This window comes from Pteropus vampyrus, unplaced genomic scaffold, assembly GCF_000151845.1.
Source record: "Pteropus vampyrus isolate Shadow unplaced genomic scaffold, Pvam_2.0 Scaffold35, whole genome shotgun sequence".
NCBI lineage: Eukaryota > Metazoa > Chordata > Mammalia > Chiroptera > Pteropodidae > Pteropus > Pteropus vampyrus.
The window spans coordinates 8,490,706-8,502,362 of NW_011888816.1; the positions used below are offsets into that span (position 1 = coordinate 8,490,706).

At 40.3% G+C, this 11,657-nt stretch overlaps 2 protein-coding genes across 2 annotated transcripts in view; both read left to right on the top strand.

The window, feature by feature from the left end:
- The first annotated feature begins 4,458 nt into the window (after positions 1-4,458).
- LOC105290369 (proline-rich protein 23A-like) lies at positions 4,459-5,268 on the top strand. Its single transcript, XM_011357461.1, has one exon. It carries the CDS (start codon positions 4,459-4,461, stop codon positions 5,266-5,268), a length of 810 nt encoding a protein of 269 aa, XP_011355763.1.
- Positions 5,269-11,400: 6,132 nt separating this feature from the next.
- LOC105290406 (proline-rich protein 23A-like) overlaps positions 11,401-11,657 on the top strand; it is a 1,246-nt gene continuing 989 nt past the window's right edge. Inside the window, exon 1 of the mRNA XM_011357497.1 lies at positions 11,401-11,654. Within this exon, the coding sequence (XP_011355799.1) occupies positions 11,401-11,654 (254 nt within the window). The remainder of the gene's footprint in view (positions 11,655-11,657) is intronic.

Genomic DNA, 11,657 nt, shown 5'->3' on the forward strand with positions numbered 1-11,657 from the left:
AAAAAGTAAGGGATTGTAAGCTGACAATGTCCTTGCAAACTGTGAGGTCAACCAAGGGTTGCCTCGCCTAAAAAAAAAAAAAAAAGCATTACTAGAGAAACGTCAGTTCTAACATATGACTTGTGGAGTTCCAAAGGAAAGAAACAGAAAATAATGTAATGGAGATCAATATTTGAAGAGATTCATAATGACTGAGAATGTTCACAACTAATAAAAGAAAAAAATCATTCACTTCTTCAATATATATTTTTGAGTGTCTACCATACAACTGAGTGTTCCAAAAATGGGGATATAGCGAAGAGCAGAACAGTTAAAAAATCACTACCCCCGTGAGCTTATACTCTGGCAAAAAGAATGCAGAGGACAAACAAGATAAATAAAGAGAATGCACAGCATGTTAAATACCAATAAATGCTAAAGATTAAAGGGAGGTAGAAGGTCAGAGATTACCATTTGAGATTATATGCTCAGGGAAAGCCTAAGAGATGGAGCCCTTTGAGTAACGATCTGAAAGAAGTGAGAATCCACGCAGGTGAATGGGTAGAACAACAATTGCAAAATCTGTGAGTATGCCTGTCAATTTCTAGAAAAAGTATAGAGGCCAGAGAGCTGTAAAAGAAGGAGCAAGGGGACAGTCAGTCTGACACAATGGAGGTGAGAAATCCAGATCCTATAGAACATGTAGGACCACATAAAAACATTGGCATCGACACTAAGTGAAATTTGAGGTGTTTGAGCAGAGGAGTGACATCTGAGTTACGATTTAACAGAAACACCCTAGCTATTGTGTGGAGGTGGCCTGAAAAGAGACAAAGCATTGCTGCAAGAGACCATTTAGAAGGTTTCTATAGTAATTCACTAAAGGGATGAAGGTGAAAGCAGGGAGGTAGCAGGACGGTAAGAAGGGCTGTGGTCCAGGATATCCAGGTGGAATGGATGTGATGTGTGAAAAAAAGACAAGGATAATTTTGAGTGTTTCTGGCTTGAGCGACAGGAAGGGATTGCCAATTACTGTGATGGGGAACACTTTGAAAGGATCGGGTTCGGGAAAATATGAGGAGCTCAAATTTGGACCTGAAGTTTATCCTACTTATATTGACGTACATAAAACTGGTAATATTCAAACATTCTGACTTACAAATATGAAAATTATATATAGTTCAACTTAATAGGTATCCAGAAGAAAATGCTGATGATGCAGTTGGATGTTCGTGGGAAAGGAACCGGAGGGAGACTTGTATTTGGGAGTCACCAACCCACATATGGCACTAAAGGGAGACAGTGAAGCTCGATAGAAAAAAAGATAAGGCCAAGAGCTCGGTCCTGGGATATTCCAACCTTCAGAATGAGAAGCAAACAGCTAAGGAAACTGAGAAGAAAAAGCCAAAGACAGATCAGGAGAGTGCAAAATCTTGGATGACGAGAGGGAAAATGTTTAAAGGAGAAAGTACTTATCTGTGCCAAATGTTGCTCATAACTCAAGAGAAGACTGAGAATTAACTACTGGATTTCATAATATGGGTGTCATTCATGAGAGTGTTTATAGAATGGCAGGGATAGAAGTTTGAATGGAGTGGGTTCAAGAGAGAGTGGGAGGAGAGATATTAGAGAATGCAGCATAGTTGACTAATTCAAGAGTTTTGGTATATAAGGAAGGTGAAAATTGGTGTAAAAACTGGAGGAGAAAGTCATGTCAAGAAAGTTTTTGTTTTAAGATGGAAGAGTTTATCTCTCAATTATATTTTAAAGATATTGATTCAGTAACAGTAAATAAAATTTGATGATGCTGAACAGGGGATAATTGCTAAAGTGATATTCTTTATGAAATGAGATCAATTGCACAAATGGAGGAAGTGGTCTTTGCTAAGAGCACAGACATTTTGTCCACAGGAATAGGAGAGAAGACAGAATATATAGTTCCCAATGGAGCCTGGTGAGATGTAATTATGGAAATTGGGGGAAATATTTTCTGATTGCTTCTATTGTCTCAGTGAAAAAGAATTAAGGTGACAATCTAGGAAAGAAAATAAGGAGTGAAGTATTGGAGATTTGCAGAGAGAGGGGAAAGAATGCAATGTTCATGCAGAACAATGAAAGAGTAAGTGGAATAGAGCATCAGAGTAAGATCACTGCAAAACATTAGGAGCCCATTTGAAGTTAATGATCATGAATATGAAGTGAGACCAGTCAATAGAGCTAAGTGTTTTTCTCCACAAGTGCAGCCACAGAGTAGCAGATATATTAATCAGCAAAGCCATGAAGATATAAACATGGCAATGATTATAATGACTGTCCATGGAACTTAAGTTCTAGGTAAGGAAAGACGTGAGGACCTGATGGTGTCAGTTTCACTGAAAAGGTAGTAGGATCCATAGGTTTTTCCAGAGGGACAGAAGGAATATTTAAAGGACTAAGCTAGGTCGAGTTTGAATATTTAAAGACTAAGCTAGAAAGAGAGGTGGTGCTCTGAAAATAAAATGTTTGAAATTGTGATTATGACGGGGTTACAATTTGGAGTAATAACAAGATCGAGAGCATGAGTCAACAAGGTAGGAGGGAAGACAATATTGCTGAAGGGAAAGAGAACTAAGAGGCCAAGATTTGGGGACAGAGAGGATCCATGAGAAATTAAAATCACCACAAATTATGCCAGCAGTAGAATGTGTAAGAATTATAGTGAATAAAGTGCTAAAGTCTTGAAAGACTGTGATAGAGATGTTTGTTACACATACATTTGATAAATGACTGGCATACAGTATGTCTGAACCCCTTTTTTTAAACATTTTATTTACATACAAATTGTGGTAATATGAAGGCCATAAAGAGAGTGATAGAGAGTAAGTGGAGAAAGCCATTTCAATTAAAATGAACTTTTTGAGAAGGTGCTATCTGAGTTGGTCTTTGAAGAAGAAGGCACTAGTGCTGCATAAACTGGAGGAAGAGTCAAAATCCAATTTTTTTAAGTAAAAAATTAGACCAACGATAGGAACATTTCAAATACAGGAATGGCCAACAAGCAAATGAAAAATGATCCACCTTGACTGAAAATCAGAAAGGCAAAATAAAAATGCAATGAGATAGCATTTTAGTACGCCAGGTTGAAAAAGATTTAAGAGCCTGGTAATAAGAAATGTTTGCAAGAATGTAGTGAAATGAAAACATATTCTGCTCACAGGAGTGTAAAGTATAAACAAAATTTAGAAAAAAGGGGGGAGGCATTACTTATTAATTTGAAAAAGTACACATAATCAATTAACGATCCACTCCTAGGTATACACAATAAATATATGAGTAAAGAGTCCATGATTTGAAACCAGGTAAGTCTGCTTTTGATTCCTACATCTAACACAAACAAGTTATTAAATTTTGGATAACTTGCTTTACCACTCTGAGCTTCACCTGTTAAGACCAAAAAAGATCAATTTTTTCAAAAAGGGCAGGAAGACACTTTTGGAGGTAATAGATATGTTCATGGCACTGATTGCAGTGATGGTTTCAGGGATGTATAATTATCTCCAAACTCAAGTTGTACACATTAAATATGTACAGCTTTTTGTATGTCAGTCATACCTCAATAAAGTGTTGGGTTTGTTTTTTAAAGAAAAAGATCACTCGTTAAACATTAAATAAAATGGTAAATATAAGTGCTCAGTAAAATGATTTCGTTATCCTAAGATTGTTATAATTTTATTGATATTAATAGTTCTAAAACAGCCTTAACCTTCAGAAAGAAACTGCCACAAATATTTACCTTAGTATTAAAACACCTTTTTTTTTAAAGAGAAATCAGTATTTTCCATTTTCTCCTGAAATTAAAGACCCAGCATTAAAGGAATGTCATGGAGCATTTGGGTGGATCCGTTTTATACTAGGAAGAGAGTGGTCTATTTGAGTAGTTTTTTCTCTAGAATGCCTGAAATCATAGAAAAACATGAGTCCTAAAGGTAAGCAATGTTTGAAGTTCTATTGGTGGTATCTCTTTTTTACTTCTTCTTCGTACCCTCCCCCACCCCCTCCCAAGAATGAGTTACACAAGTATTCTGACCGTTAGAGGCCTAAAGAAGTATTTCCTTACAGTGACCTACCAACCACAGCCAGGGCTATTGGGCGGCACAGATACCACGATCTATACGGGGCGGAGCCTCCGAGGGGGCGGAGCTTAGCATGACATTTTACGACTTTGGTTCCGCTGGCATCATTTGCCACATCACTGGCTGTCAGCTGCCTGCATCGGTCAGCGTGAGGAGCCGAAGATTCGAAGATTAGGCGCGGGTCCCCTAGAAACTGGACTGCAGGACTCCCGGGAGGCGTCTCCACAATTCCAAGGACTCCCTCGCGTCACGAGGTCGTGCGCTCCATCCGCCCCCAGCCCGCCACACCAGTCATCGAGAACTGTCACTGAGTGACACTAGTCCTCTGACAGACCCCGGGAGCGCACCCTGAAGCACCTTCGAGGGGATGGGCAGCCAGCTCCGCAGCCCCAACGCCTACCCTGTGCCCCGGTGGGGACCTCAGCCAGGAGAACCTGGCCCCGCCAAGCGGCTCCGTACTGAAGAGCCCGCGGGCCCCGAGTCCAGGATGGCGTCGTCCAGCCTACAAGACCCCACGGGGCCGCCGGACGCAGGGGCGCTCACTTCCGTGGTGGTCCTGGCCGCGGGCTGTGCCCTGCAGCTGCCCCTGGACGACGTCGACCTGGTGTTGGAGCCCGAGCCAACGTCGGTCCTGCAAGTGTCTCTCGGAGAGCATAACCTCATGCTGGTCCCCGAGGCCCTCCTGGGTTCGGGAGACGAAGGCTCGGGAGGGCATGGCCTCTCGCCTGTGGTTCTGGAACCCGGCGCTCTCCCATGTGCTCTCGGGGAAGACGTTGCCGTCCAACAGGGATTCTTCTGCGCATGTGTCCCAGAGATCGCCGCCCATGAAGAGGCCTATGAGGAGGACGCGGACCACGAGTTCCCGCCGCCTTGGATGGATCCTGCAGCCAGCTTAGCCGCCGGATTCCGCCGCTCAGCTAGAAGGGTGACCAGCCCCCACCCGTACAGCCCCGACTTGCACAGCTCCATCCCAGAGCCCACGCATCGGGCCCCCACCCCTAGTCCAGAGAGACGCTCTCCTGGTCCCTATTTCGACCTGGACTTCCACCTTCTGGAGCCCTTCCCGACCTCACCACTCCAACCTCTACCTCCGTCTCCGAGTCCGGGTCCCCACGCGCGCCCACAGCGCCCTCCTGGTCCTGCGCGCAAGGCCCGGAGACGCCTGTTCCAGGAATGAACTTCCCTTCCACACATATACACAATTCTGGCTACCTGCTTGGAGGCCCTGTGGGATTTCCAGCGTCCTTTACATAGAATATCCTATCACCTGGAAACTTAGCACCTCATGTGCAAACAATTTCTCCTTTCGCAAAGACTGGCTATAGTAAGCAGATTCTAGACCTCATCTTTGAAATTAAAAATCTACCCAGGGATACCACATAATGTGTTTTCAGATGTTTGGGTTTTTTACAAGATCATTCTCAGGCCCTTCCATTCCCCCTGATTTTGCATCAGTTATTTTCTCTCAAACTACTCCAGCACCATTCCATTGCTCCCATTTCTCCCCAAACCAGGAAATCATTGGATTTCTCATGTTGTGAGTTTCCTGGTATGTTTTCTCATGAATTTACAAAAACTCTTAGCCTTGGCTTTTCTCTTTCTTGGTGTTTGCAGCTGCTCTTCTGGAAAAATTGCAAAAAGTATGATGGTTACTATATATAACAGTATAATGTTTGTTCATAGCTATCTCTTAACCTGCTGAAGTTCTCTTTCAGTCAGTTCACTTTTCATTATGAATAAGTTTGGATTTCATCAGATGTTTTCAGCATCTGATATGTATTTCCTTTTTTAATCTGTTCATCTGGTGATTTTGACCCACAGACTGATGTGAAATGTTTGCATTTCTGCTATTCCACATTATTTTTATCTTTTAAATTCTACCCTGAGTTTTTTCTTATGTAAATCAAACTTCCATCTTTTAAAAATTGATTTCTGTGTTTGCTTCATTTTTATAAGAGAAATAAAATATTATTGGTCAACCTGAAGTCAACAAGATGATTTCATTGTTTAAAAACATTAATACTATTTAGATGTACCAACACACTTTACCAATTCTCCATCTTTTTATTCTTACATTCCACTCTCCAAGTCTGACCACAGTTTTCTTCTTGCTGAAGAATATCCTTTAATAGTTCTTTCCACTATGCCCTATATATGGTAAACTGTCTTGGTTTTATAAGTCTGAACATGTTTTTGTGTGGTAAACGCTCTTAATCTTACGTGTCTGAAAATGTTTTATTGCATATTCTTAATTCTAAAATGATGTTTAACTACTTTAAAGATATTAGTCCATTGTACTGCCTTTTTGCTGTTGTTTTTGCAAGCAAGAAGTCTGCCAATCAATTTGATTTGGCTGTTCATTTTAGTATTTTTTTTAATGTTTCTTTTCCTTTGGTGTCTTACAGTTTTATTGTAATATCTCTGGGCTAGATTCTATTTTTATTTGGCTTGATGGAATTTGATTAACTATGATTATGGGGGATTACCTCTTGGCTGAAATTCCACAAAATCTTAGGTTCCATATCTTTGAAGAACCCACAAGTCCCCATGTTTGGAAAAAATATATACATATATGTACATACACAATCAATCTCCATAACTTAACAACTTAATATGATGTGTTATGTATGCCTTAATTCCAGCTTTCTTTCATCTTTAACCCAATTAATTAGTCATTTCATCAGCTGTTTCAGTATATGTTTCATTTCAAATATTTTTTTAAGAAAGTTTCATTTCAAATATTTTTTTTCTTTTCAAGATTTTTACTTAATCTTGTTTCAAACTTTCCCAGTTAGTATTATAAACTCGTATATTTTTTTCATGGATGGTATTCCATCCGTCATGCTTTGAAATTTTTTAAACATTAATAGCTCAATTCAATTTCCTCACATGTAAAATTTATTATGTTTTTAATCACATTGGACTGCCTCATGTGCTTAGTAATTTTCATTAGTTGGTACATTTTGAGTGGAAGTTCATCTTCTGCATCTCACAGTTATAATTTTTACAGTTTCCACTTCCTAGTGGACCACAACTCAGAACCAAAGCTTTTGGAACCTTTGTAACTTGTCTCTCTGGAAGGTCTTAGATCTAATCCCCAAGCAATCACAGTGGCCATTCTCAATTTCAACCTGCCTTTCCTTGATCAGGCACAGCCATAAAATAGTGGTCAGTGCCTCTTTAAACCCTGATTATTGGCAGTAGGTTGATTTTCAGCCCCCTCAAAGGAGCAGAAATCCCAGTTGCCAATATATGTTTTAGTCTCAGTAATACAAATACATCAAAATATCAATTGTCCATTTAGAGATTGGGTTTTCTACTCTATTTCTGGTCCCTGGAGGTGTGCATCTTTTGAAAGTAGTTGTCTGTATTTCATATGATTTAGTATTTCCTATCTCTGCTTCCAGTAGAGGGAATCCCCCTACACTATTATCTTGTCCACAGTTTCCACCATAACTCAACCATCCCTCCCCTTTACCCCCATAACACATCACTTAATCAGTCACAAGTCCCAGCCTAATCTTATTATTCTGAAGAGGGAAGATGGCCTTGTTTGCAAAACTATCTTCTATTGCAAGAGCCTCATAACCTATGCTAGAAATAACTGAGGACATCCGTTTTTAACAGTATGTGAACCAAACAGCCTCCAAAAAAATCCTCAAGAACAACACTCTTGAAAGTGATGAATAAAAATTATTTCAACATTTTTAAAGGCATATCACAGCTTATAAATGTAAGAGAAATCTTCCAGCATAAAAAATGGTGATGTCACAAATCCAGAGAGGAAAGTGGGTGCTGAAACGAAGGTACATGGAGGTTCCTGATATTCTATAGTGATCTAGAGCTTTGGTTTCAATAGCCAATTTATGGAAAAGAAAAAGATTCAGTGGTCATATAGCCCTGAAAAAAATCCCAGGCTTCATGATGCCTCTAATAGGTAATCTAATCAGGGGCGGGGGGAACCTCATAATACAACAGGAGATGGGACTTAAATGTATCTGTCTCAGCTTTGGCTCCAGGTAGAATAAAACACAATCTGTTGAGGGTTGGTGAGGGGACCTGAGAGTTTAGTTTAAGATATTCTCTGGTAGACGATGAACCTGACAAAAGCAAAACAAATCTTCTCCAAGAAGAATACACCTTATACCCAGGGCTAAGTATCTTCTCAGAGATAACCTTCCAGTGATTCTAAATTCCTAATCCAAAATCAATGAATACAAAGGAAACAAACCATAATAAATGAGAATGAGAAACATCCAAAACAAGAAAAAGGAGAATCAGTTCCTCAAATGATAAAGATTGATGAATTATCAAAAAATATTTCTAAATAAATTTAATTTGATTGAGGACATAAAAGAGGGCAACATAAGTGTAGCTAAGAAAAAATACCAAAAGATATGGCAGCTTTAAAGGAAGCTAAAGAAAACTCTAGGGATTAAATATGAAAACATTGAAGAAATGCAATGAATGGGTTAAACAACTTTTTAGACAGAATCGAAAATGAAAATACTGAACTAGAGATAGCATCCATGAAACTAAGGAGGGTAGAAACATAAAATACGAAAGGGAAACTAAGAGACATTATCAGAGAGAAAGTAGTTCTATTATATGACTATTGGAGATGGAGAGGGAGAACACTGAGAGACTAGGGAAATAGCATTATTCATAGAGATAAATGAATAAGAATTCTCCAGATGTGATGATAGAAAAAAATATCATTCATTCATTCATTTAACAAATATGTATTAAGTGCCTACTATGTACCAAGCACTTTTCCAAACTCTGGAAATACAGGCAAGAACAAAACAGTTGAAAATCACTGCCTTCATGGAGTGCTGTAGTTCACACAAGAAATAATGCTGCCTCACATTAAAGTAGCAAGAGGAGTGATACGAAGCGGCATGTAGTCGCATATATTTGGAAGACAGAGAAAACAGAATTTCTTGATTTGAGAGGTGAGAGGGAATCAAGGATAACTCAAACAAGTTGAGGGAGCCTGGGCACAAAAGGTGGAACTATTACTTTCCGAGACTGGAAAGACCTTGAGGGGAGCAGATATAAAAAATAATAATAATAAGATGTTCAATTTTAGACATCTCATTTAAAGTGCCTGTTACATATTTAAAAAGAGACGTTGACTAGGAAGTGAGATATGGGAGTGTGGATTGCATGGATGTGGTACAAAATGGAGATATGTCAGTGTCTTGAAAGAACCACCTAAGTGTATTTTGAAATCAGCAAGAATTATGATAGCATCAATATGGGAGAGACTGACAGAAAGCCAAGAGTAAAAAACATATAAGAAAGCCTGGAAGGAGAGGAGCTCTGGAGTTAGAAAAAGGGTAGAGGATTGCACCAAGACAGATTAGAGGGTGGTAATACTCTGATGACATGAAATTCATAAAGGATGGAGAAATGGCTGGGAAGCATCAATGAGGAGCAAGAAAACATATACTGCACCTCCAGCCATCAGTGCTAGAGGTGTGGGAGAGAAAGCAACTTCCACTTAAGAAGCCTCCAGGGAAAGCAGTGTACTCAGAAGAAAGGTTTCAATTATAGCATAAAGTTAAAGGGACTATCAGGGAAGCTGAAGATTTTTTAGTTTTGTACTATGAGCTCCAGAAGGCATAATGAAAAGATGTAAGAGATGGAGAAGGAAGGATAGGAAGTAGTGAGAAAATACTATGCACTGAGCATTTGAAGATTTAAACCTGGGATAAAAGGGATGAACAGATTCCTACCATGAACAAGAGGAAAAGGTACGATGAGATTAATCTTCATGATCTCATGGCAGATAGAAATGGCAAAACTTTCAGCATTGAAGGGTGGGGGGAGCATATTTCTAAGAATATACACAGTTCCGAAATATAGTAAGTATAGTGTCGTCATTCAGAAAGCACAACTTTCAAGATTGAAAAATTAAAAAATACACATTTAGACAGATTACTGTAAACCCACCAAACACCAAATTCAAAGAAAATATTTTTTATATTCAGAAAGAAAAGACAACTTTAATGAAAAGGCATATTACACAGAAGATGTTACATGAATGGCCAATACATATATGAAAACATGATCAGTCTCATGAGTAATCAGAAATACAACATAAATACATGATGAAATAGCATTTTACACCATCAGGCTGAAAAATGCTTAGAAATTTAACCATACTAAGTGTTGGCAAGGATGTGGTGCATAGGGAACACTTACCCACAGATAACAGAAATATAAATAAGGACAAATACTTAAGAAAATAGTTTGGCCTTATCTTTTATTGTTAGAGCACCACACTACTACCCAGCAATCCATGTCTGGATTTTTTGCCCTAAACATACAGGTAAAAAAGCCAAAGATCTCTGTTTTTAAGTTAAACATGGCAGTATTTAATTCCCAAATCCAACGCATACCAAATATTTAATTTTATAAAATTTCCTTCTCTCCTCTGAGCTTCACTAAATGAGGACTGAATAAACTAATTTTTATAACACTCGGTATAATATAAGTCAGATGGCAAATTAACCTTGAGTACAAAAAGTTAACCTTAAGATAAATTTCTGCTGCTGTTAATAATTACCACAGCCTGACCTCTAACAAAAAAAAAATGCAGTTTCACTTGATTATTTTTTAAAGCTTTTTTATTTAAAAATTTTCATTTCTAATTTCTCTCCTGAATAAAAAAAAAAACAAACAAACAAATTCAAGAACCATTTCGTGGGCAGGGGAAAGAGTGGTCGGAGATATGGTAAAGGCTCTTCATAGCCTCCGGGAAAATCTTAGAAAATATTAGACAGGGGCTACTTCTAAAAGTAAGCAAGCAGTTTATGAGATTGCGTTTTGGCTATTCCCTCCTCCCTCCCCCGCCCCCAACACGCACACACAATACACAAGAATAAAGGCCACGGGGCCCACAACGGGTATCTAGGAGAATCCCCTATACTTCCCGGAAAACCTAGCCTACTATTACACTGTTCCAAACCTGTTGCTTTCTTTGGCAGGAGGAGGGGCTTGTAGTGAGACGTCCCGGCGGTCGCAGGTCACCTGACATCTCACGTTGTTAATCATCCGGTGCGCATACGGGTCGGTGTGAGGAGCGAAAGATACCACTGCGCGAGGCCAAGCTCTGCGCCCTTCGCGGCTCCCTTAGAAGCTGAGACTGCCCACCTCCCAGCAGGCGCCCAGGAGCTCGCCTCCTGTCGCACGATCCTGAGCCTCAAGCGCGCAAGCCCTACTCACTTGTCATCGAGATCTGTCACTAAGTGACACTCCTTCTCCAGGCCCCGGGAGCGCCATCCTCAGAGCCATCGAAGGGATGGGCAGCCGGCTCCGCAGCCCCAACGCCTACCCTGCGCCCGGGTGGGGACCTCAGCCAGGAGAACCTGGCCCCGCCAAGCGCCGCCGAACCGAAGAGCCCGCGGGCCCCGAGTCCGGGACGGCGTCCAGCCTGCAAGACCCCACGGGGCCGCCGAATTCAGGGGCGCTCACTTCCGTGGTGGTCCTGGCCGCGGGCTGTGCCCTGCAGCTGCCCCTGGACGACGTCGACCTGGTGCTGGAGCCCGAGCCAACGTC

Coding starts and splice junctions, on each gene's coding strand:
- LOC105290369 (XM_011357461.1), top strand. CDS start 4,459: ATGGGCAGCCAGCTCCGCAGCCCCAACGCCTACCCTGTGCCCCGGTGG.